At 44.6% G+C, this 27658-nt stretch overlaps 1 protein-coding gene across 1 annotated transcript in view; it reads right to left on the reverse strand.

The window, feature by feature from the left end:
* EEPD1 (endonuclease/exonuclease/phosphatase family domain containing 1) overlaps positions 1–27658 on the reverse strand; it is a 69519-nt gene that overhangs the window by 10242 nt on the left and 31619 nt on the right. The window contains exons 2-4 of the mRNA XM_063325500.1: positions 23060–23111; positions 4248–4358; positions 903–1037 (exon numbers count right to left, since the gene is read on the reverse strand). Of these exons, the coding sequence (XP_063181570.1) occupies positions 903–1037; positions 4248–4358; positions 23060–23111 (298 nt within the window). The remainder of the gene's footprint in view (positions 1–902; positions 1038–4247; positions 4359–23059; positions 23112–27658) is intronic.

Below are 27658 nucleotides of genomic sequence, written 5' to 3' on the forward strand. Positions count from 1 at the left end.
TGTACCTTGAAAGGAGCTGTTGGCTCCCTGCAATCTTCTTACCTTCTGGGACTCACTTGGCACAAGTAATACTTACTCCTAATATTGACCTATGTTAATTATTAATTATTTTAATATAATATTAATATAATTAATAATAATGTATTGATAATTATTTTATTCATGCATCTCTCAAAGCATTACCAGAGATGTTAAGTTCCCCAAACTGGACCCTTCCATCACATCTCATAGTGTGGAGATGGGCTCTCTCCACTTGGATGTTCACTCAAGTATACGTACGAGAACACTTTCCAAAATGCATCATGTTCTTTTAGATGGGTTAAGCCTAGTGAAAAAGCTTTAAAATGGAAACTCTGCAGTATGCCAGCAACATAAGACAGATTAGCCCGAGTCTCTCAGGAGCACTGTGCCTTTTATATATATATATGTATATATATATCGACTCTGTCTACACTTACACTTCTCCACTCACCATTTGTGGCACTGACAAGAATCACAGCCCTGTGTCTGGCTGCTGCTGGCTACGCACCTCAGTTTTGCTGTGTTAATTTGGCAAAAGCAGAATAAGGTGACTGGTGACTTCTGTCACGCTCTCAGTAGCTGTGGATGCTACTGAAGATCCACCAACCCGAATGCTGCCTTGCGGCAGGGTTTGCTCCCACAGGAGCTGAAGAAAGGACTAATTCTGGTGATCTGCCATGCCCATAAAGGCCCTACGTGGGTATGGTTCATGGCCTTGACCTACAATCAAGCCACAAGACAGTGCAGAAGTGACGAGATGGGTTTGAGCTTCCTGCAAAATTTTTATCTGTTAGAAGACTGTGTGTCTTTCCGGTTTCTTACCCCAAATTTCTTAATAAAAGCTCAATTCTGCAAGGGTTGGTTCACATAATGGTGGTTACCTTGAAATGTGCAAGATACGGGTGAGGATATGAGTGCCTCCCATTGCCATTAGTCTGTGCACTCTCCTGAGATGAAGCATCTTTCAGTTCAATGCCAGCTGTTGTATCCCAGAGGAAGCCAGAATACTCAACTCCCTGGATTTAAAAAAAAAAAAAAAAAAAAAAAAAAAACCAAACAAACAAAAAAAAACAAACAAAAAAGAGAAAAGCTAGTAGTAAAAAGGTAAAACCAAAACATTCTGCCCAAATCTAGCTCCCTAGGTGAACCTTTCACCCGCAAGCTCCAGTACCACTGTTAGTATTGGCAGTGGTGTACGTCACTCCCAAAAGATGCAGAGGCAGTAAAAGATGATGCAGGTTTATATTTGGGGCTTGGCGCCTGCTGAGGGCAGGGAGCCCAACCCACTGTGCACAAGCGTAAAGGAGAAACAGCATCCTAGGCTATCCGTAAGGGATAAAGAAACAGGTAGGAACACTTCTTTATCTCACCCCGGCCAAAAGTCCCACCAGGGAGGAACGCTCCCTGGGCAGCCCCACTGAAAACTGAGCACGCTGAGCTGAAACACGTATTGCTCTGCTGCTCGCAGCCCCTGGTGCCTGTGACGCCGGCCAGGAACTTTGGCACTGCTTGGTCCAGCCGAGGATTTAATAGCCTGTTTTATCTTATACAGGTGGGGCGCGCTCAGGACTGCTGCAGGGCTGAAACATAAAGATGCCGCCTCCCGTGTGCGTGTTTGGGCTGATACGGTCCCTCGTTTCCTCCCAGTCTCAGCAAGGCATTGGATTCTTCTGAGCATGGTCAATAACGCGGTAGTTTATTACCCGTAGGGTTATTTGTCTAACCCTGAGCTCAGTGCCTCGTGGTCTCACTGGGTGACTGCTGGGGCTTGCATTAGACGATGCTGCGTGCAGTTCTTCCTTCTCCCCAAGGCGTACGCCACCTCACAGACTTCTGTCGCCCGCAAGCTAAAAATACGCGGCCTCCTTCAGTCTCTTGGCGCGAAATCTGGTCTAGACCTCTCAGCCCTGTCAATCTTCTCTGTCTCTTTTCCAGCTCAAATATTTCACGCTCAGCTCTCCGCTCCTTTCAGCTCTGTTTCTATCATGCTGCATGGGGGCTTTTTTTTTTGATTACTTCGGGACATGGAATTGGCATTTTCAGAAAGCTGCCTGCCCCGGTTGCACCAGCAGTGACATCTAATTCAAAGCCTGTCAGTCTCCACTCCCGTCACCCAGACACCATTTTCCTTGGTATCATTCAAACCTGCTTCCCTTAGCGAATTGTAGTTAAATCCATCTCAAGGAAGAGTTTTCTCCATTTCGGCTGCAATAAACAGTGTTATCTGCTCTGCTGACTTTCTATAAGCCTTGAAAGAACGTATTAAGGTTGGCTAAAATCCTTTGGTAGATTCTTTAGATAACTCACCTTTAAAGCACTGACAAAATTATTCCACCCGTCCAAAGTCTAAAGTCTGAAAACTGCTATAGGAAAAGATGTGGAAGAATAAAGCAGCTGTCAACAGCTGCCCGCTATTCCCTGGCTCCAGACTGTACATCAGCCTGGTGGACAAAAGTCGTTGCTTGGTTGAAGGCCAAATGCCTGGGACGTGTGGAAGCACGAGCCTGATGCACCATCCGCCGTTTTGCACTATTTAGCCCTATAGAGCGTCCTGAGATCGGCTTGTGCTGAAGATGTTATACGCTCAGGCTTACACTACGTTACTTCACTGTATTGTGCGTGTGTACACGATGTTCAAACCCGATGTACCCACTAACTAACCCAAGGGGTAGAAGAGACTTTTTGGCTTAGTGGAGGGCTCTCCAGCACAGCCAGATTTCTGTTAAAGTGGCTAAAAGGAAGAGTTAGTAGATAACATTTCTATTCTTAGCTTGGCCACAGACTTCTCCTGTAATTTTGGGAAGCATTCATCCTTACATCCCTACCAGTAAAACAAGGCAGATGATGATTTTTGTTTACTCAGCCCATAGTCAAACTTTCATTGTTATCTTTGGAAATACAGCTCCAAAAAGAACTGACTAAAGATTCTGGGTTTAACATAGAAACTCTGAGACAATTATCAATAAATCTTGGGGGAAAAAAAAGAAAAAGCAGAGGGAACAACTTCAACAACTTTGCACAACTTTTTAAATTCAGCGTTTTAATGATCTGGCCTAACAAGAGATCCCAAAGGAAAATTCCAGCCAGGAATAAAAATGTCCTGAAGGGGACTGGAATTAAGCGTGAATTGTGTTAAACCTTGGACACATTCAGACCCTCTGTGTCTTTCTCGTGCCAGCTAGAGTCCAGTCGTCGTGCTGCTCAGGTGGTGTGTTTTGCTTTGTGGGTTTTTTTTTTTCTTTCTTTCTTTCTCAGATTTTACTCAGAAGGGCAATAAAAGGAGGTGCATCTCTCAAAACACCAGTCCAAAACCAGTGAACGGTGATGCAACCTGATTTGGAAAAGCCAGATTGAGGAAACGTGGATTCTGAGCAGCGTGAGTATGGGATACAACTGCAGCCATGTCTTTAACAGCGACAGCGCTCAGAGTAGATGAAAGACAGCCCGATGTACTGCCAGGCACCATTCATTACGTGACAGGTCTCGGTTTCTGCTTCTACCCCACAACACCACCCACGCTGCAATAACTGCATCATGAGAACGATGCCATTCGGCAACAACAGGCTCGAGCCCAAGGAGGACCTTGCTCTGAAATCTCATTAGCGCCCTTAAAGGGAAAAAAGAGATTTCCCTTGGGAGAGACTACTGCTTTGGGGCATTGTTAGTGGTGTCCAGCCCAACGCAGCTATACCTTGAATTCTGTCAAAGGCAGCAGGTGCAGCTGTCACCACCTTATAAATTAGAACCCCACCGTAGCACATATATATATTCCCACGGCAGCAGATGCTGCAGGGAAAAGCAGAGTGCAGCACGGTGCTGATTTCCAACGGAGTCTGCAGCATATTTTAAATACCTGTGCAGAAAAAAAATCAGAAGTACTGCAGCCTGCCAGGGGCAAAACCAAGGACTCTCCTTGTCCTCATGTGTAGCCTTTCTTCTATGTTTCTGTACTGTTTTTATGCACCGTACCTCCCCCAAACACACACCCCCTCCTCCTTACAAGTGTGCCACAGGCTGAGGAAAACAATTCTTCCAAAAAAATCAAGCGCACAGTCAAATTGAAAGCTGTAGGAACAGTCAGCTTAAAAAACAAGAGATGCAAACTTTGCCAAAAAAGATTTGCAAAATGTTTTGCCTTAAACATTCAAAATATGTCCTTGGTTAGAGGGGGGGAAGAAAAAAAAAAGAAAAGCAAAGCCAAAGTTCAGACTTAGGGATTAATGTACCTTGTGTAGCTGGCCCGAGGGTTTTTCGGAAACAACACCCTTCCAACATCCTCTAGGGCCCTTCCACTTGCGGATGTTTGGCAGCGTCGGCTGGTTCAGCTCCGTACAAAACTAGAGAGAGAGGAAAGTGGGGGTGGGGGGAGAAGAAAAGATCAGTTTTGTAGGGTTTAAAACAAAAAAAACGTGCAAAATAAAGCATGTAGTGAGGCATTGCTAAGACACGCCATGGGGCACGGGCTGTGCTCTCCGCCCTCCCTGAAGGCTCGCAAAGGAGGTGGTCTGGGCCACATCCCAGGCTGACACCCCTGCCTGGACATCACTTGGAGGGAAATAAATATTAAAATAGCTCAGTGCAAATGCTGCGAGTACAACGTTTCTCCCTCAGATTCTTTTTTTTTTCCCCTCCAACGCTACTTGTGTGACTGCAAGTGGGTTTCCTCTGTGCCGCCTCCAAACATGCTGACTGCACCGTATCCCACCCCTTGAGGGGCTTCATGGGCCAGGAAGCCCCTGTGGCGTGGCTGCCTCCTCTCCAACACCAAGGCTGTCAGCACAACACAAGAGGAAGGGTGTAGGCCAAGCTCAATAGCTGCCGTTTTGGGGTTAAGAGTCTGATTTTAAGCCTGCCAGGCCCCTGGCAGCACTGAGATGAGAGGAGGACCTTTCTCCTCACCCCATTTTGGGCTCGGCATGAGCGGAGAGCCGAGTGACGAGCCCATACCTTGATGGCAAAGAAGCTGAGCATTTAGGCTAAGGAACCCTGAAAAAGTTATCATGCCCAAGGGCATGCTGCGGGAGAGACGATAGATTGGAGGAAGGAGATCCTTAGTTCTGTTGGGTATGTTTCAACGTCTGCATTTCAATGGGCAAGTAATAAACTGCAACCATGAAATGCGTAGCAGAGGCAAACCCCATAAACTGCTGTGGGAACTCTGTCTAAAGTTTCTGGCCTTTTCGGAAATGTTGTTAAAAGAACAGCTGCCACATATTCACCTGGCATTTTGCAGCCACGCATACACATAGATGCTGTAATACCACCGTACACACTGTATACCACTACATGGTATATTAAGACAGATGCTTTCTGGATCGTTGAAACTCCCTGTCCACAAAGGGATCATCTGCACACTTCCACACAGATCCAGCAGATCTTTTGATGCTCCCCAGAGGTGTTTTTCTTCCTGGACACTGCTGTACAGCCACAGCACGTGGACATCTTTACGTGTCCATGGCACACAGTCAGAGCTATAGCGGCTCTGCGTTCGAATACCCAACAGATCGGGGATACTATAACTGTGGATGCCCTGGAAAGCCCCCAAGTCCACCTGGGTAACATCTTGAGACTGACATAAAAAAAAATTAAAAAGAAAACCACTCCATGGCCCGGAAAACCTGGAATCTGAAACCCCTCAATGCAGACAATATGGAACTGTATCCAGAATGTCCCTCCAAATCAAGCAGCAATTTAACAAAGTAGGATTTTCAAGGCAAACAATAACCTCCTGTACACAGTGACTCCGCCATGGGACGTGCCAAACACAGTTCAAAGAGCTGCAGTGATAAACTGCACCGATATAAGTGTTTCCTACGTGGGTATCAGCAAAATGATGGGACAGCTATTCCCATGTTTACTTTATCTTTTGTTTCAAAAATAAAAATCAAACCCTGCTCTTTCAACTAACTGCAAGTTCAGCATCCTGGAGGCTGAAGCTGTAAGCGCTGAATTCTCAGATACAGGCAACCCAGCAACCCTTTTTTGCCTCGGAAGGCTGAGAGTCATTTTGGTTGCACACCCCAAGCAAAAATGCTTGGCACACCTTTCAAAACAGTTTTCTGAAATGCAGAGATTGGCTGGGGTTCCTTATTCAAGATGTGGCATTAACGTACCGTGTTATTCTCTGTTATATACCTTCAGGCAGCGCTAGGGCTGGGCTGATGTATTAAGCGAGGAGGCACGCAGGGCGTTCGCATGGCCTGGGAACAGAGCTCTGCTCTCAACTGATTGCCAGGTGCTACCCTAATAAACACAACAAATCACGGCAGCAGGAATTATTCATTCCTGATGTCATTACGATGACTTTAAACAGCGTGAATTCGGTGAACGGGTTTTCTAACCTTTAAATAACTTAAATCGGCAAAAAAAGATTGTTGAAATTAGGAGTTCAGCTGTATCCCGACAAAAGAGTTAAGTTATCTCTGGGTTGCAGCTGCCTAGAAAGTCCAGCCAGCACAAAGGATATGACAGGGCTGAATAAATCCTACAGAAACCATCACTTTATTAAAAAGAGCATCTGCAGTCGACTAGTTTGAATATTTTGTTTCTTCCAAATTGATTTTTTTTTTTTTTTAAGGCCTTGATTGAACTTTGCTCAAACAAAAAGATGACAAATAAGATTACACGGTTTGTTCAGAAAAAAAGCCAGCAGCCTGTTCTGGGTACGGTTGCACCAATGGAGAACTTGGCCTACAGCAGCTGACTTTAATCTGCGCCCATTTTCCAGGGCTTACAGGCACACAGATTTTGAAGCTGTGACAGCATACTTGCTTAGGTCATGTTTATTTGCTGAAGTGAGAAGGGCATTTCTCAAATCATGTTGTTCTGCCCACAAAACCCAACATCAAACAACATTACGCTTTCCCTCGTTCAGTAAAAATATACAGACAAGCTCCTAGTCCACATCGGGAATGAAAAAAATGCCTTTCCTCCTTTGCAAAACTAAGCTAGAGCTACGCCAATCCTTTTGAGGAGCAGTTCTTCAAGTGGTAAAGAAAAATCAAAATTAAAATCTCAGTCAACCGGAACAACATGTTGTGGTTTTTTCCCAAAAAGAAGTTCTAGTTTTGTTTTTCTCTGGAGCCTTTCAGGCTGCAAGCTTCCTGAAATTCAATCAGCTTCTTCATTAAATCCTACACACCCTGAGTCAAAACTCAGACACAGACCATAACGCCACCAGCACCAGGGATTATTTACGAGGATGCCCTGTATCACACCTACGCTGCCACGGCCTCTCTTGCGGCTGGGTGCTGGTTTTCGTGGGATAGGCAGAGCTGCCAGGGAGCAGGAACACGGAGCACCAGGCTCCAGGCATGCTCTAGGCAAAGAGCAGCCTGTGCTCTTGAGAGGTCAACCCCCTTGTGCCAGGAACATGTCCGTTGCCCCCATTTAGCCTGCAAAACGCCAACAAGGGCCACCACCCCAGGAACTGGGACAAGCCCTGTTGCCTTTCCTCATCAGCAACACGTCATTTTCCCAAGAAGGGAGGATCCAAAGATGTAATTGCTCTTTGTCCACCCTGATAAGGAGCCGGTGCCTGCTGCTCCCAGCCCCACCAGAAGGAGAGACAGGTTCAGGAACGAGCTTATGACTGACACTGGAAAAGAACAAAGGGCAGTTGGAAGAAGCTGGGGAAATGCACATTTGAGGAGGGACTGGAGAGGGGAAGGAAACGGGTCTTGGACTAAACTGGGAGCAGGGAGAGGAACATATACTGGGCTGGCATGTGCTAGAGACCATAAGGGAGTCACAGCCTCCCTAACACACCTATCTGCTTCCCCAAGACACTCCAGGCACTGCCAGCGAGAGCATCTGATTTGTGCATTAAGCTAAATCTCTTCCATTGCAGTAACTCTGCACACTAGGAGAGCTGCCAGCAAGCACCCTGCAGGAGCCCTCGAGCTCAGGGATCTCACCTTTGTGAGAAGAACCGCTTGTTCTGGATGCCCTGGTTAATCTTTGTGTTCTTTTGGTGTGCTACTTGTGCAGCCAGACCCAAAGCAGGCACAGCAGGGTCATCTCTTCCAGATGACAACACCACTCCATGCTGAACATCTTTGCCTGTTAAGCGTTACTCCTGTAATACCATCTCTGGTACCAACACTGAGCCAGCGACCGCCCTTGGGGTGAGCATCTTTTGCTTGAAAAGAGGGTGCGCTACTCCTAAACCCTGAGGAAACCAAATGTGATCCAGGAAAACAATGTCTTAGGGCTTAATAAGTTACACATTTGTTATTAGCCAGTGATTCCACTTTGGAGGACACTTTCATTTCAGATCTGGAGTCAGAGCAGAGGCTGTAAGGAGGACAAGGAAAGAAGGAACAGTGAGGAGGAGGAGCTTCCAGGGTGAGCCTGTTGTTATGGCACGGTACCTCTCAGTAATCATTGCCTGAACTTTAGAAAGGCACTCAAAGCAATTAGCGGTCTCTTTTGGTTAATTACCACAGAAGCTTTCAGGTCAAAAAAGCACTGCAGTAAAGGTAAACAACAACTTACTTCATCAAAGCAAAGGTGATTTTAGTTCCTCTTAACCAAGAGAAGAGATGAGAACTAGGGAATAAATATTCCGTTTCTGAATGTCACATACACACAGTTCCTTTATTTTCAACAGGCACTGGACGAAGCAGCTTTAATGAGTACTGGAGATGCATACGAAACTTCTATCAATTCCTTATCATTTCAGCTATGTTGAGGTGTCTTATTAGTAAAGATTTTACATTGTCGGGGTGAAAGAGACTGGGAGTTTGAGTGTGGGAGCTGGCAGTAGTTGAAAAGGAGACCCTGGTCAGCAAAAAATATGCTAAACTATACTACTATTACTAGAAGCAGCTTTAATGAGTACTGGAGATGCATACGAAAATTCCATCAATTCCTTATCATTTCAGCTATGTTGAGGTGTCTTATTAGTAAAGATTTTATATTGTCGGGGTGAAAGAGACTGGGAGTTTGAGTGTGGGAGCTGGCAGTAGTTGAAAAGGACACCCTGGTCAGCAAAAAAATATGCTAAACTATATTATTAGGTGAAAAATCACCCCCTTTTTTCAAATTGTAGATCCTGGATAAATCTTGAAGTAGAAATCTGGAATAGTGCATGAAAAAATGTAATCCTCTGGTAGTGCACTCACTTTCCTGTTACTTTTGAGGGACCTCTCAGTAGTATTTCATGGACTGGAGGAATCTGCAGGTCATGGGCTGGAAAACAGCAAGTTAAGGACTGTTCTGTGCTACAGAGCATCTCCCAGTGATGAACTTGGTGCTTCAGGAAAGGGTAAACAGAAGAGCTCTAAGATACACCTTGTAAATTGTGCAGTGGCACTTGAGGAGAAGCCCCCTCTCCAATAAAACTCCCATCCTGAAACATGATCTAATATATTTCTGATAGAAGATACAAGAAAATTGACAGTGGCTTCATGAGAACATCTGGCACTGCTCTTTTTGACTCAGTCTTTATATATATATATATTTTTATATATATATATATATGCCTTCCCTGCTCCATCAATGGGTATTGTATAAGTTAAAAATGACATTCCTGGAATTAAATGCGCGTTATCCTTTCTTTTCTTTTTTCACCCAAGTGGCATGTACTTTTATTTCCAATTGAAAAAGTAGACTCGAATACCTGTACTTCTAATTCAATCTACCACATACAAGACACAGCCACAGCTGGTAGACCGTAATGAAGCCTGACCTAGAAAGCCGGGGGCAGAAAAGTTATAAGTATTTCTGAGAACTTGAAATCAACACTTTTGTTTTTTAGTAAAGTATCCTGATTTGACACCGGTGCTCCAGAAGAAAAAGAGTGTTTTGTAAGATAGCGTTTGTGAGGAGGAAGAGACTGAGTCAGAGGGTGGAGAGATTTGTGGGTGTTGTATTCTACTGAACTGGCTACTGAGGTAGGGGTAAGGAAAAGCCAAAGGCTTCAGGGCTGTTGTCCTGGTGCAGCCACACGTGGCAGAGCAAGGCACATCAAGAGGGGCCAGGATGCTCAACGCACTTCTGCAGCTCAACAACACTGCATCCACCTCCCACGCGCAGGGGCGACTAAGGAAGGGGACACAGGGGAGCATCAGGCCTTTCAGTCACATCTGGATTCTCCTATAACCAAAGGTTAACATCAGGGAAGAGACTCAACGTTGGATGCCATTTCCCACTGACAACAGTGTGGTCTCATCGCTTGTTTGCCTTTCCCTCAAGCGCATCCCTTTCCCTTTTGCAGAAGTAGCCAAAAAATACACACACAAGAAACAGATGCACCCACTGGCGTGGAGGATGCACTCGCAAACTCTATTCAGAGGAACCATATAGACAACACAACGGAAAGTCAGGGTGGCCCTACGTTGAGATATAACATTTTTCACATGCCCATTCAACTAGTCCTTTCTAGGAAGTCTTCACTAAAGATTGCATAATATTTGCTGGTTGTGTTGTTCAAGTATTGATATTACATAAAGGCAAATAAAACTTGGCAGGTGGATGGCGGTCTGACAGACAGATAATTATGAGTGTTTTCAAAGGAGAACAACCCCCCACCAGGGAACCAGTTTCAGTCTCAGCCATATCTATACATTTGTGTTGGAAAAAGTTTTCTACTTCTCACTCTTGTACATAATTGTACGTAATTCTATAATGAAGTTAGAGCTGAAGAAATAATAAAAAAATTATAAAGGTTAGGAGAAGAATTCTAGGATGAAAAAAAACCCCAAAAGATAAGGAACCAATCTACTGGAAGTTCAGCAGCTACAGAATTACTCCTGGAAAGCTTATCTGCCCCTTCTGCCATGCTAGCGTGTACTGTTTGCACTGGGTCATTGACACCTGGGGCAATACCTTCCCATCCTTTATCTATGGGTTTGTTGTTCCTAGAGCTAAACCAAAACATCCAGATCGATGACGGAATAAATCCTTGGCACCCTCCATGTTCTTCACAAACATTACCTAACGCATCCTTCAAAGAGCTCTATAAGGTTGTGAGCAGCAAAATCAAGGCGGAGCCCTACAGCACTCCCAAATCCTCAACCAGTGACTTTCTTCAGAAATAATACAGCATCTATAGGCGCAGTCATCACCTCTACATGCCTTTGCACGCTATGGACATACAGAGCTCATTTGTTGGGATAACGTGCATGCACATTGGGTTCCCAAGTCCTGGTCCGTTTGAAGACACCTACGGCTTTTTCATCAACTCAAGCAGAACTCATTTTTTCCCCAGAAAATGTACTGCTTCTGCTTCTTAAAGAGCGTCCCAGTAATTCAGGCACCCAGAGAGGAAGGATTTCCTTCCTCTGAGGATCAGATTCTCACTCAGCTCCCAGATAAGCACTCCAGGCACCACATTATGGCCTGGAGAGCAAACATTTACCGTACTGCAGCCTCGCTGCCCAGGAGCCACGTGACGACCCCAGTTCCCAGCTTTGCTGCAAAGACCACTTCTAAGCTTAATACTTAAAAAAGGAAACCTCGGGGACTGAGCTCCTCAGAGGAGACAGGATGAGGAAGGCTCATTTTTCAAGCCCAGCTATACATAGGCTAGAAACTCAGTTGTCCAAGCTCTGCTTTCTTCCAATGGGGGTAATTCTGGCTCTGTAGAGAGGCACCGCTCTGCTTAGCTGAGGAGCCTGACAGCAAATTTCCATCATTTAGGCACCCCTGGGGTTAGGCAGCAGCTCCACGATGCTTGGCAGGATTGGAAAATTTTTCAAACGGAAGGCATCGCTTCCCGCGTCAGGTATCTGAGCCCCTTCATGAGCTTGGCCCTGTTTGAACTGGCCCATGGATGTGAATCCAGCTGGACACATGCCTCTCTCCTGCCGCCGCTGTGTTACTCACCCATTGTACTTCATGAATGTGCGGGAAATAATTATGCTGATAAGCTTAACGTTATCTCAGTTATCAAAAGTGTGTAACGATTTGTTTCCATATACAAACCTGTTTGAATCAAATCAGGTTTTTTTTTTTTTAATCAGGACCAGTTGGGGAGCGGTGGGAGCCTAAGTTTGCACTCCCAAGTTATTTGCTTTCCCTTTTGAGTACTTATTTTGGAAAAATTTAGCAGTGAGTTTCTACACTGCTCTCCCAGATGAATTACAGCTCACCACAGTCACCCAACTGCTTAATTCTTTGTAATACCTAAGAGGAAATTACTTTCTTTATTTTTGAATATGTGATTAAAAAACCAGATTGTAGCCCATAAAACCAGTTCTCTGCTCGCCTTTAATCATAGTGTTCCCGGGATAACAATGCAGATCATTCGCTGGCATGTTCTCCTACCTGCATCCTAAACAAAAGTGATTATTTATATAAACAATGTCTTTTTATAGATCTTCAAAAGGAAGACACGGAAACCTTGGTGCAGAGCAGCGAAACAACAACAACTGAAAGAGCTAATGCAATCACTCTCCTAACACATTTTAAGTGCTGGGGCCACTATGGAAGAATTATGGGATGCTCAGCCACATATTGTCAAAATGGGATACGTAACAACTTTCAGCTAGTTTGCCATTTAATGACAAGTTGTCTTCACAGATGCTTGGTGGAAATCTATTCTGCCCTTTCTCAAAGGAAGAAAGCACCCATATTTGCCAGCCTCCACGTAAGAGAAGTTTTGTGGGTTCTTAATTTCTCATGTTTCCATTCACAAGCTGAGCTTTTTCCTTGTATTTCACGGGACAAACTCATTTTGCAGAAGACATTTCCTGACTACATCTTTTTGTACCCTTAAGGAATTTTTTTTATTGTTATTTTTAAACATAATACAGAAATTAAGGCTCAAGAAGTTGTCAAAGATGGTCACAAATCTTTGCAATTTATTCCTGAAGCCTTTCCAAGGGAGTGTTTTATTCTGCATACAAGTAGGCAGTATAATCATTAACAGCAATAATGGCACGCTAAGGGAACTGATGTGATATTAAGAAGAATAAAAAGAAGGCCTCATGACTGTGAGGCTATCTTTTTCATCAAGCTGCTTTTACGAGAGATGAGTGGTTGGGTTCAAACACTCGCACTACATTGCCATAAAACAGTCTGCTCAACTTGGTTAGCTGTGCTAAAATCATAGCCACCCCATGTCTGAATCACTTACTTATTATTATATTGTCTGCTCTAAATACTCAGGTGCTTTTCCAAATTTTTTTCCCCAACTCATTATTTCCAAAGGAAGAAGACACGTTTCATTTTGCTGCCACTTCTGCCACCAGAAATACAGCTCTCCGGGAACACAGGTGTAGGCTTAGGGAAGGTATTGAGATCATTAGAGCAATGCGGCGTCACATATTTTAGAAATCCCACTCTAAGTGTATCACTACAGCTACTGCTTCAAGCAGTGACCGACACAGAGGGATCCAAGCCTTACCCAAAGTGAGCTACTGTCCCAGAGGACACGTATCCGTTTTGACTCATTATGGCCATGGCTCCACACGGCCATGGTCTGTGCAACAGATACAGCAGACCTAAGCTGTGTGCTCCTTTGGACTAGATATAAGGAACCGGGCAACCAGGAGTCAGTGGCTTCCTGGGAACCCCTCTTATTTTCATTTTTTTTGTTTAATCCCTGGGCCGATTCTTTCCTCATGAAACATGAAACTCAGGGATCGATTTCTGCGACGCGTACCGTGAGTACAGCCTTGCTCACCCGTTACCGGGGACTACATGAGGTGAAAAGCAGTTTATCAAAACCTAGCCCTTAATATGGAAAGCAAATAGAAAATCATCCTATGAAACACAAGACCCAAAAGCGATAAGAAATAGTTTCTTGTTCACCAATTAAAAAAAAAAAAACCACCACCAAAAAAACAACAAACCAACCAGTGAACTATATCAGTTTGCCAGGAGCTGAATCTCCCTACCTGCACATTAGCTTCAGCCACAGGAGAGGAAAAAAATGTTCTAATACAAAAGAAGAACAAAAATTGAAAGGGAACAGGGAAATCACAGTTTTGAGTGTTATTAATCAAGGGAAGCTGCTTAAGCATGTAAGATAACTAGGTCTTCTCTCCATTCCCATGATAAAAATTTACTCATTTCCAGAGGTGTTAGCAAGCGAGTTGGGGCTTTTTTGTGGGTTTTAGTTCTTTTTTTTTTTAATTGTGCACTGCTGGCAGATACATGGCAGCAAAGACGGATGGGACTGTGCTGATGTGCAGTATGAGAAGAATAAGAGCAGTGTGTTAAGAAAACTGCTGTGACACCAGGAAAAAAAGGCACAGCCCCCATTATTACAAGGTCAGTTTGGCAATCTCTACAGAGCCTTGCATCAAAAATAGTTATTCACTGGGCATTTTGCTTCCATCCATTTCTTTCCTACTGTTAGTATTAATGTTTTCCCCAACTGATTTACATCTCTGCTTAGAGCAAGCACTCTTTCCCGTGGTATGAACACAAAAACAAGGAAGAGAAAAATATGTAATATGACTCACAACCATTGCCAGATTCAAATATTTATTCTTCCTTCAGGCATTGATTACACCACCGTACCACTGTACCACCTCCTGTAAAGTTATTTAAATCTCTCTCATATCCTATTCCATTACTTTTTTTTTTTTTTGGATGCTTATTATTAGGAGGATCTCTTCCAGGCTGCTAGCATTAGGACATGTCATCTCACCTTTTTTTAAAAAAGTCTCCTACGCATCTACATTCTTCTTCACACCTCTAGCCCTTAATTTAGAGCCCAATTTGACACTGACTCCTCTCTGAAATAGCACATTCTTTATTTATAGGTTTGCATTAGTTTTCTGTCTTCAGCCACTGGCATGCCCTCCACGGAGTTTACAGGACTGTCTTCCAACCCCGACCAAAGTTCTGCTCTAACAGATGCAGTGGACTCTCTGGCTCCCTGTAGAGAGCATATGCATTACTTAATCCACATAAACTACCAAAAAATTATTTGGGCTGACATTAAAACACTCTTTCTGCTCTGTCAATCTATCAGAAAAAAAAACCAACATCAACCTTCACCAAAATTGCTGACTATTCAGAACTGGTCCTGTTATATGAACTTGCTTTGCTTTCTTCCACCTTGTAGAAGCAAGCCAGGAAAAAAAGGACTAAGGACCCCTATTACTTTTACCGCCCACAAACAACCCAAAACTTAAATACACGCCAGCATTTGTAAACACATATTATCTGTTTCTCCTTGTTCTGGGAGTGTAGAGAATAATTTTACCAATGGATAAGTTTGGCTTCTGCCCAGGGATAGGACTAGATGCCTCACAAAAGAATGCCGAGCTAGTGTAACAAGCAGTCTCCATACCTTCACTTCTCAGAGAGGCACAGCCATGCTCTAGGGAAGAAGAGGGCACCTATTCTTTCCGAGGGACATTTTAAGAACAACCTGTGCTCTCCATGGCTCTCAGTGATGTGTACTGCATGGCTTCTAGTGTTTTGTTTATTGAAATCCACTGATGATCAGAAAGGAGATGGGCAACGCAACTAAAGGGAAAAAAAATCCAACCAGGATCAAAGATGCCAGACATACTAGTAGATGAGAGCCTGTGCTTCCAATGCTGCTGACCACTTGATAATAGTTTGCAGTAGAGGGGCCTGGAAAGACAAAGTAGTCATAGGTTCCCTACGGAGAGCCACTGAAGTCATCATGGAGCTAGCCAGAGTCATAAGGTCCACCCATACATCTCCTCAAACTTCTAGTCATCCAGATCCCTCCTAGAGGACAGAAAGCAAGAAGAGAAGTGAAAGGCCAGAGGCAAATATTGTATAGCTGCAGGGTTCCTAAGTCAATTTACTGGATGGGATAATCCCGAAGAAGCCTGTCATATTGTAAGAAATAGTGTCAATGTCATTTCCGGCTCCACTCAGCCAAAAATGCTTCACAATAACAGCTATTATTTCCCTTTACCCTGAGATTTCTTGACCCCAGGGGGTGAAGTCTGAAAAAAAGACTTTGCACCCCTGAGTATTACCTGCACTCAGATAAACAAGCAAGACAAGAAGAAAGAGACAGGGGGAAATGTAGGAAGGATGTGGGAGCGCAAAAGGGTAAGTAAGAGGGAATAAGGTGAGAAAAAGAATTAAAATAAAATTAGTTGGACAATTTGGAATAATCTCCTTCTACTCTGAGTGGTGAGTCATTGACTGCATGGTGGCTTTGAAGGAAGAGGGCAGGAGGAGCTACTCCAGCTCATGAATTATGCAGAAGTCTGTCCCAGGGCTGAATTAGGCAGAGGGCAAGGCGAGAGTCTTAGTTCCATGTTTGGAGATGGGAACGGGGAACAGAAAAATGAGGCAGCAACAGGGCTGGAAGAGATAGTTTGATTAAAGTTCCCGAGTTAATCAGTGGCCAAGTCTACATCTCCTTTTCCTGCTCACTGAAAGCGAGACTGCTGTTTCCTTATCTGACTCTAGAGGACATCCAAATGCACTTAAGTTTCAAAGAGGTCAACGTCTTTCTGGAAAGGACAGTTCTAAGAACAGACAGTAAATATAACTCATTTACAGCAACTAATTCACTTGTTGCCAATTGCCTTATAATCTTTTTTAATCAATAGCTCCGAAGCGAAGCAAGGTTGCAAGACAGAGCTCACACTGTGCAGGAGGACTATGGCTTTTAAAAATACGTGCACAAAGACTCATTCCTGGGGTACACGTTGCAACAATTCACACCAAAGAGGAAGGACCGTTTTGGCATTAGAAGAATTCCTGGGACTCGGGAGGCTGTCGTCCACTTTCCAACTCTGTTCGGAGTCGGTCATCTTAGGTGACTCTGCCAAAACCATGTGATTTCCTTGTAACTCCAGCATGCCTCCATAAATCAAGGATAACCACAATTCTTCCCTACCCCTCTGGGACTGCTGCATGATTGCACTCTCCAAAACACTGAACAGCAGCAACAGTGCAGGATATTTTGGCTGCACGGGCAACGGATCCATTCCGGGTGGTCCAACCCTAGTAGCTGCAGAGCTCAGATAGCAATGGTAGACCCTCACCCTGCATGGAAGGCTGTCAACAGCCCTTCCCTGCTTTTACATGGTAACTCCCATGCCAGCGCCAGCCCAGGGAATAACACAGGGAATAACGTTTGCCTGGAAGGGCAGCATTGACTGCATGACCAGCCACTTGGTGCTTGTGGAGGAAACGGTGACAGGCCAGATAAATGGCCTCAGGTGACCGGCTGCTCCATGTCAAGGCATATTACAGCTCACTTTCAACTGCCCCAGCAAACGCACACACACACATGTTTATATCCATGCTAGCAAGAAGCGATAGGCCAATGCTTACGCCTGCAAATGGAAACCAGCACCTCTCTTTTAAACACCAACAAGCTCCTAGGGATAACCTTTCACAAATAAACAACCTGCTCCGCTCCGAGAGGGATTTTATAAAGAACAGTGATTACAATGGGCTTAATCATGATTAAACACTGATCTGGCTCAATCTACTCAAAAGCGGACAAAAGATAAATAAAAAACCTCCAGCAGATGCATTTCATACTGGAAATTCTGGAACCTCAATTGACGTCATACTTTTCATGTTCAGATAATATCTGGAGGAAACAGTACACTGGATCAAGAAAACAAAAGCAAATTTCTAGTTAAAATTCTCCGTGCTCTGTGTAGAAAGGAGAAGGCTACAGCAGGGAACGCACAGTGCAGCTCAGCATTTTCCAAACTCGTTTTTGACTGTTGCTGAAATTGCACTATTAGAGCGACGCAACGAGAAAGAAAGAAGCAGTCCCTTTTGTCCTCATCTCCTGGGTCCTACCCTGTAAAACTGGGCAACATTAGTCATTGCGTCTCCCCTCAGACAAAAGCTGCTTCTGATCGATGACAGGCAGGTTAATTTCCTTTTACTAAAATAATGCCACCTCCTCAGTGTCACCCCACTTGTGGCGCACTGATTCCTCAGGCACAGTATGAACATTCTGCATGATGGGAAGAGGTTGCATCTAGCGAGTATCTCCCGAACACAGACATCTGGTCTTTCCTAGGGGTGAGGAAACCCGGGAAACAGATTCCACATCACAGGAGACAACTCCAGCCATTACTAGTGTGGAGGGAGGTGGAAAAAGTTAAAAAATGAGCACAGCTCATTGCAAGGGACTGCTTGCTTACAGTGTTAAGCTTGCCATTTTATTCAACAGGCTGATCAGAGTTTTCTCATTCTGTCATCCCAACTCTTCGTGTCCACACCAGCAGAAATGCCCAATGGATGACCACGTAATGTTTGGCCAGCGGACACAAGGGATCCCTTCCTGGACTAAGATGGCTAGAAGCTACGTTGCTGCCTCTCCCGGTGCCTTGCTAATGTGCTCTGTGCTTCACAGCTACAGGACATCTACTTCCCAACGCCAGGTGAAAGCCTTTCAATCCCTTTTGATTTGTGACCTCCAAAATTTCTCCAGTGAAGGTGAAAATCCCCAAACAGACATTTAAGCCTACCGATAATTACTTTGTTCTTCTCACTTGCTTTTCACTGACCTCTTGGACATAGCTCACGGTGCATAAATTTGCCATCATTTGGCACAGACAGACCATGAGTGTGAAACCTGTGTTACTTATCCTCATTTTCAAGCTGCGATTTATCAGCTTCAAAACATCATCCCTGAATAAAATCACAACTCTCACCCCAGCTCCTACGATGCTTCATCCCACCCCGCGTATCTCTCATGCCAGTCAAGACAGATCACTTCCAATTTCAAGCAGAACAAGGACCGCTTTGCAGATGAACTCCACACTTTCAGGAACTGCTGAATCACAGTTATGCGATTTGCATTTCCTAGATGAGAAGCCAACAAACTCCTCCATCTTCGGCGTCAAGTGGACAGTCCTTTCTCATCCCCAGTAACAGCAGGTGCACTTGCTTATTAATATACAAACAGGAAACTAATGGGTTACTGCTGCTTGTTCCCAAAGCAGGCTTACCTTATAAAAAGCCATCAAGGCATTACTAAATACAGCATTGTCCTACAGATTCCTTAACTTTCCTCAGTGACCTGTCTCTGAAGGAGAAATTATTTCAAGTGGCCATGCTAACACCTGAAAGGCGCAGGGGGTGGGAACATTTGACAGAATGCGAAGAATATTTTTATTTTTCTTACAATATGGATGACTCTTCCTGCACATCCTACTGGCATCAAGCACCGATAAGAACAATCGTTTTGGCATACTTGTTGCCTGTGGAAAAGGACTACAGACCTAAACTCTAAACCAGCAACCAATGTGAAATGTCACTTGGCTAGGCAGTTCAATCTGCTAATTACTTGAGCAGATTTATTTTTAAACTATAAAAACAGCATGTTCCTCAGGAGAATTATTTTTTCCCCTTCCCCAAATAAATACGATTAACACTTGCCAAGTAGAGTTCTTCATCTGCAATTAAGGACTTCCGAAAATTAAACCGAGTAAAGTACTCAAAAAACCACGTTGGGGCAAGCGTGTCCCTGGTGCTCTCTCCCAGAGCTGTTCTTCTAGAAGAGGAAGAGGTGCTTCATACAGGACGCAGTGCCAACAAACCTGCATGCCCCAGATACTTCTTTCTAACACCTGAGTGGCCTTGAACCCTTGTAGAGACGAGGCTGTGACGATCGCAAGCCCTCCCTTGGCATCTCGCTGTCTGTGTTCGTTACCGCCCCGGCATACGGCACCAGCACTCGTGAAGTAAAGGCACACCAGCCACACAATCCCACGGCAGCCGGGACAAGCTCAGCAAGGAGGCAGGGAGAAGCAAACAGATCAATTTGAACGTTCAAGGTAAGACAAAATGCAGGTAGGCACGCGCTTCGTTTTAAGCTGCTGGTGAGACCACTCATGTGAAGCATGTCCTGGAACGGGACTGATGGGCTACGGCCAAAACAAACACAAACAAGCCCATCTCACCCAGAATTTTCTCCAGGTAAAAACTCTTTTTATTCTTAAGTGACATGGTCCTGTTTCACCGAGCTAAAGTATTTTCCCATTCCTCTTAATGACAGCAAGCGTGGTGCTGGAGTCCAGCTCCACAAGCAGCACCCCGCTTCTGCAGTGCTTACAGGTGCCCGTGGTACCCCAGAGGAACAAACCAGCTGATGAGCAGCATCCAAGGGTCAGACAAGCTTGTCCCAAGCCAGGACGAGCTGTAATTAAACCCAGCCAATCATCCCGTCTGTCTCAGCAATCCCAGGCATAAATGCAGTCAAGTGTGGTAGATCTTTGGCTTAAAGTATCATTTTGGCCAAATTTGAGATAACATTAGGGTTTAGGAAATTAAATAAATAGGGTCTTTGCGTGACACAAAGCTTCTCACGGTGTGATCAATTTATTTTCAATGAGCAAGGTGGCAAAAACATTTAAAGATAATAAAGTATCTGAGATAGTCAGAATGGTATTAAACCCTTTTGCTGTAAGCAATCAGTAAATAACCGATGTGCAGCTTCTGAAGCACAGCAGCGCTCCACTACACAAGGGCAAAGCTTTCTGCGACATACCCGCAGGGGGTTGCCATCTTCTCAAGACCCTAACGGTTCAAGTAGGTTCTCCCAGCCTGCGGCTTCATGTACCTCGCCTCCCAGACTGTCATCCCCTTCCAAAAAGGTAACGGTCACCTCTGTTTTGCAGTGACAGGTACTTTTCTGATACTGTCTCAAGCCCTGGTTCCCAAGAGACTCACTACACGTGGGCATAACTTCAGTGTGATTTGATTTAATGGAGCTAGTCTGAAGCTCGAACACTAGTGTTTGCCCGTAAGTCTTTTCAGAGGGCACCACTGTTCACCAGCATCCTTCTACTCACTCTGGGTTTCCATGCACGTATCAAAAATATGTAACACCACTTTCAAAGCTGAGCATTGAATTTTAGAAATAGTATGGTTACAAAAGTTCAAAACCATCTGTGACAGACTAGAAAGTGTCCTATAGGAAAAACACTTTTAGGTTATCATGTCCATAGCTATCTTAAAGGAAACTTCCCCTCAAAAACCAGAAAAATCAATCTTGCAATGAATATTAAAATACTATGATTTAATAATATATTCTGCATTCCCGCAATATAATGCGGATAAATAATGATTTATGAACACAAAACTCAGCACGTGTTCTCAAAATCTGACTCTGCAAGCAGGCAGGATAAGAGATTTTGTTCTAGTCTACTTTTCCCCCCCCCCTGTACTTAAAAAATAAAGACAGCATATTTCTTTGAACTTACATAATTCCACCCTGTTATTTTCCAGAGGTCTAAACTGGCCTTTTAAATTCTTTAAGCTTGGCATTGTATGAAAGCAGATATCAAATATTCAGAGAGCTCAATTTAGAAAGATCATTTTTCTGAGGCCGAGCCTTTCTGAAGAGCTTCCTGCAGAGCTCCAGACAATGCCTCAAGCAGCCATTCCCACCAGGCTGAGGTCACTCGCCCTTGCCAAGCCGTGTTTTAGGAGGCGTTGGGCCAAAGGGAGGTGGAGGCCGGGGAGAAAGGTGAGAAGTGTACAGGGTGTGAGGTGCCAGGGAAGCCGACTGCTGCAAGCGACAACAATTTGTGAGTATTAACCTGTTTTGCACAGCGAGCGGTTGAGAACTGTGTCTTCTCTGCATGCAGAAAACTACAGTATCACCTGCCTCATCCTCTGTCTCTGCCTTCTAACAAAATCTCCCTCTTCGGGTCAAAATATGAGTTCATCGAAGCCAACGAAGAGATGCCGCTCCTGAATTAACTGTGTTGTACACAAGACCTCTGCGAAACGCATCTCCAGTCAGTGGTAGAACACAAGGCTGATCCTGGATCCAGCTGCTGCTGGATTTCATTTTATCCAGTATTTCTAGAGTGCCCAGCAGACACAGCCATGGCCGTCTGGCTTTAACACAGCGCTGCAAGACCTTCTCCTTCACACAGACAGGAAGCGCTCGAGGCAGGAGAAGGTTTCCTCCTTCCTCCCCAGGCTTTGCCAGGTCACTTACAGTTACAGAAGGGCTGCTTGGGTCAGCAGCAGCTCAATGCCTGCCACAAGGCAACAGTTTTCCCAGCAGGGCTCTGAATCTAGATGTTTTCTTTGAATCTCTCACATTTCCATGCTGCCCGCCGGCTGGTTCTTTGGTCTTCTAGAGGAAGGATCTGGTGCAGAAAGTAAAGGGAAACCACCGGTCCCAGTGTGGGCACGGGGAGTCCAGTCCTACCCTCCAGGCCAGCAAAATCATAAAACAATAAGAAATACAACATTTGGGTCTAGGAAGGAAAGGATCTACAGGGTACCCCTGCATTTGCAATACCCTTGGCTGAAGAGCAACATCAGGCTTTGTCGTTTACAAAACCTCCAGCCTTTTGCGGCTACTGGTTTTGCTGGGGTTCCCCAGGTGGGATCTCAGGATGCTGAGGCACTGGCACCTTGGCTAAGCCAACAGGAGGTCTTAGGTGCTGAACTAGGGGGATGTGCCTCCTGAACAGGACCACACTGCTTTGGATGCCGAAAGCCATCGGCTCCTCACAGCTCCTCCTCTCTGTCCCTGACACAGCCCAGCCCAGGCTGGTTGCAAACCCTGCCATCCCTGGGAGGTTGATGGACGGCACAGCCCTCAGCTCCCTGGAAGGCCAGGCTTAAAGGCAGGCCTATCCCTGTGCAAGGCAGCCAGGAGAAGAGCTCAGGCTAACACGCACCATGTACTCAGCTTGTGGTGTTAGGGCTGATGCTGCATAGCTAGCTGCTTTGATTCTTTCACCACTAAATCAAACTGCCTTTCTTCCAAGGCACGTCCTGCCATTCTCCTGAACTGGATGCTCCAAAGGGGCCCCTCTTTCTGCTTCATTCATTCATCGTTGTTGGTTCAAATCATCTACTTATCCTAGCTGATAGCAAGGAACTAATTTCAGGAAAGCTTATATGGGCAGACCAGAGGCACTGCTTACTCGAAGCCCATTGTAAAATCAGAAAACACCAAAAGCACGCGGTCAGCTTGGACAAAAACACCACCCCTCTGACTTCACGTACTGTGTAGCTGTAAAGATTTCCTGGTTTATACTGCATGGTTTTCCGTACAGTCAGGAAGCCCAACTAACAGAGGGCTTTAAGAGTGCTGTTATAGTACATGTGTCATGACAGTTGTATTAGATATATTTTTAAATACCTTTTCCAGAGCTTCTCTATCGACCAGCTCCTGCACAGCCAAAAGCTTGATGCTGTAAGAAAAAACAGAGAGGGAAAAAAAAGAATGAATCACTCCATTGCAAGCATTACAGAAACACAAGTAAGAGCAGAACTGAAGCTCTCTTTTTATCTTCTTACTTCACAAAAAGAGTCTATAAAGGTACAGATACAAAAAGTGCTCAGGATATAATAAACTAAAGCAAGAGAGAACCAGTGTTACTTTGTTTGCTTTGATTTAGCTCTCCCAAAAAGATTTTCTGGTTTCCGACTTACAAGCGTATCAGAATTCACCTTACAGAGAAACTGCATTAATCATTACGTTTTTAATATCAATCCGACTTCTGTGACTCTTTGAAAGCAGATGAAACTCAAGAGATGCCCAGACCATTACCAATTACACCTATTTAAAATTAAGAGCACAACAGGGAGGAGCTGGTGTCATTTCCCTGTTCTCTCCAGTCTTTCCAGATTTTAAAATCTATTCGATGCCAAACTCAACCTTTCAGTCTTTTCTAGGCAATTCAGAACAACACTGGCTTTTCCATGCATGGAGCCCACCAGACTAGGTAAGCCTAATGACCGGATTAAGTTAAAAACGTGCAGAAGGCACCCTTCCCTGAAGGAGTGGAGGAGCACCGTGGGCATGCTTCTTGTCCCCGGACACTCGCCATCAATGCTCCAGAGCAGCTGCCTTGGCCAGAAAGCACGAGGAATCAACAACACGATCACTTACGGAGATGGGAATCTGCTTTAGGATGGCATGGTTACGATTCAGACCACCTAAACTTTAGCCCTCTCCAGCTTTGGTGCCTAATTGAAACTAGTGGGAGATTTGCTATGTGGGCAATGAAACGAGAGAGGGATCTCACCTCCCCAGGGCAGTTCATCCCACCTATCCTGGCATCATTCCTTACGTCCTCGCACAAGGGCAGAAGCCGCTGTCACACTATGCTGCCCCAAGTGAGGCTTGTAGAAAGCTGGCAGCCTTTTTACCCATGGAGTAAATTAGTATTACAACTCTGACTGCTCCCTTTCCTTACCAAGTCTTAACACCAGTCGCTTAATATATTATCCTTGGACTCCAGAGGATAATTTCCTTTAGCCAGGGATACAAAAACATCTGCATGGCAGTGGAAGAATCAAATGATGCATATAAATACTGCTTAAATGACTTTCATGACTCTGTAGACAGACACAGCAAAGAGCCAGTACAGTTAAAAGCTCATATTCAAGACTGTGAGAACAGCTGACGTAGAAGTCTGCCAAAGGACTTAATTTGCCGTGTACTACAAGGAGTTTTATTCACCTTTCAAAACCTCAGAGCAATGTTGCATAATTCTTGAATGTCCATGGACATCTTATACATTAATTATGTACGTCCATCCTGTAACAGCAGCTGGCAAAACACAGCTTTAGTCCTGGCCTTCTACTGTGTTGCTGTGCTTTCCACCGCAGGTATTCACTGCCTAACCCCTAACCACAAATGTGCTTTTACTTCAACGTACTTCTAGTTTTCAGATGTCTTCAAAACATCATAAAAAGCCTACATCCAATGAATTATAAAATAGCCCCAGACCATATATTTCCAGTCCATCGAGGCTATTATTACTGAGACAGAGAGGGTGGAGATGGTTCAGAAAACAACAGGGTAATCAGGAAAAAGAAAAAGGTATTCCGTTAAAGCCCAACCACTACAGTAGCAGGGGGCACATGACCTTCTGTTACCGTTTGGTGAACACTCTAAGCCGCACAGAAGCATTCAGCCGAACTGCAAGGTACTTAGGGAAAGTACAGAGCCAGTGTAAGGTATTTTATAATATTATTTTCCTTGCAATTCAGCCGGCAAGCAATACAAAGGGTGGATGGGCACCAAGCAAAGAAGGCACCTCCATTTAAAAAACGCTGCAATGTTGTGTCCAACCCTGGATTTCAGAAGGAGCCTGGGCTGATGCATCTTGGAGAGCAAAGTCCATTAACACAGGCAGTAGCAATGCAGCCATGACCAAGGCCTGTCTTTGAATTCAGGCCCCACCTCTTCGTTTTGGATGCCCCACCTCTGTTGCAGTGCACTTCGGAAAAACCCAGGATGGGTGAGAGGGGGCTAAGGGATAGTCCAACACGCATGTGGGGGCATCCAGGACGCTCACAGCCAGCTGGGCTGCTGCGGAGATTGCTTCAGGTCCGTGTGTACGTAGTAAAATCTAACGTTTTGCCATTCCCTTCTGCGAGCTGTACAACAACGTGGGGTTCGTTACGCAAATTACTTCTGTCTTTTTTTCCTTTTGAAGCCAGAGACTTTTTGATCACTTAATCATCAAAAGGTAGAATTTATCAATCAAGGTTGCTGGTGCTTCTACCAATTGACTGATTTATTTCTAGAACGTTAATTGTGGACTATCTGACACTCAATAGCTGCAGAAGAAAGATGCAGACTGCCCCAAATGCAAGTACTGTTTTCATTAGAGATCATTATCTTACTGTTCAAACCTACCCTCCTTCCCATTTACACCAGTAAAGCCCCACAGGAACTCCTTCAACTGGCATGTTTTTATTTGAAACAAAGTGTACCGAGTTATGCAGAAGTAAGTAATAAAAGAGGGACCAGGAATCTTTTTACTATATCTCACTATCTTTGCAGGGATGATGTACTCTTGTTCAGAGGTGAAGACCCCGTACAAAAAGTTTACATCCTGCTGAGATACTGCATATGCAGGGCCAGAATCACATCCAAATTCAATGTTATTACATGATTTGCAACAGCATTTGTTTGACTCTTGGTGAGAGAAAGACTTTCCTCTACTGTTACACATTTACAGAGATCAGTGTTTGCCCAGTACTTTACTTTTTTTTCTCCTCAGCTGACACCAGGTATTTTTTCTGGGTCAAAAGGAATTAGCCAATGCAAATATCAGCCTTCGTACAACCAGCTGTAAGATGCTTCTTTCCTTGAAGCACCCCCACGGCTGCTGCCTCTGCCCACTGGATTACAGTCCACTACCTGGAAAATTGCTCTTGATAGCCAGTTATTTACTGTTATTTCTTCCAGCAATTCCAAGCAACGTTTGTATGTGCTACTTCAGGCGACGTCAGTTTGGAAATGCACCTTCTTTCAAGGCTGCTGCTTTGGCGGGGTTTGATGCTTTGAAAAAAATAATCAGGCTGCTTATTTAGGCATCACTAAATAAGCAAACATCAGCAAACACACAAACACTGAAAGCAGCTCCTAACTATGTATGCTGTTTGTAGCTTATGTGTTCACAAAGGATTTCCCAGCAGGTGGGAATATAGCTACTCGGTAACCGAGAGAGAGGGAAAGATCTCTAATACAGCAGAAATGCAAAGAGAGTTACCAGAAGCCCACGCTGAAGCCCTACGTCTTGCTGTCTACAACGCTTACGCACTCTGTTTATGTACCGCGGTGTCATTTCTTCCATCCTCACCTGCCGTATGTGAACACTAACTCATGAATAAAGTTGTAGAAAAACGTATTTTCTGAAGAAACCTTTTGGTTACTGGAGCTCTTGCTCTGCTCTACCAGCTTTAAAATATACTGGTAATAAATCTGTACTGCAAGTAACTGTATCAACTTGATGAAAATGGCCCTGGTTGTATCTGAAACCATATTAAGAATACTGACTCAATTACACGATCTGTTTAAATAAAGCGACTGAAATTAATATCCTGGCACCCCAGGCACACTCAAAATACTTCAAAATACTCAGTGATCAGGATGAAGGACTCTCTTCCAGCAGTAAAAATATGCAAACATGATGTGCTGTCAAGGAAACACATGACTCCCTCTTCTTTTGGCCGTGGGTGATGCACAGCATTCTCCTCTAAGGGAATTCCTTTTGGTTTCCAGAAGATGAGTCATGGTGCTGAGCGAACGCCTATAGCTACAGCACATTCCTACTCCTCAGGGTAGCGTTGCAGTCCTTTCCTCAAAGTCAACTTAAAAACACGTAGCATTGGGTTCCTCTCTCTAAACCCACGTACCCGGGAATAACTTAAGCCTTTTTAGCAATCTTTTGCAACACTGCAAATTTGCCGATAGGTCCCTCGCTTGTTGGTGCATTCCTATTCACGTGAGCCATGATTGCATTTTATTTGCAGTGAGCTTCACTTCCCAGCTTGCGTTTGCATTGCCCACAAAATCCCATCTGCTCTTGCAACAGGGGACATCAGCATTTTCCTAAGAACTACTGCAGGATCATCTGCCTGCCAACCAGCGAACCTATGGCTCTGCAGCAAGGCAGATGGGATAGACAGAAACCATCCCACAAGGCAGATCCAAGACCACAGACTCACATGTCTACGTTGGAAGGGACCTTTAAGATCATCAAGTCCAACCATTAACTTAACACTGCCAAAACCACCACTAAACCAATGCAGAATGCGCCTGAGATCTTCACCTGAGGAAGAGAAGCTGCTTGCCTGAAAAACAGCTTGGAGGGTGCTCTAGCACAGGGGTAAAGATGATTTAGGATTACAGTCAGTTTCTGGATGATCCTTGCACAGCACTGGACTTGCAGCCACTATGGACACATGTCACCGAGCTACCACTATGAAGGGAGAAGGT

This window comes from Chroicocephalus ridibundus, chromosome 2, assembly GCF_963924245.1.
Source record: "Chroicocephalus ridibundus chromosome 2, bChrRid1.1, whole genome shotgun sequence".
Taxonomy (NCBI): domain Eukaryota; kingdom Metazoa; phylum Chordata; class Aves; order Charadriiformes; family Laridae; genus Chroicocephalus; species Chroicocephalus ridibundus.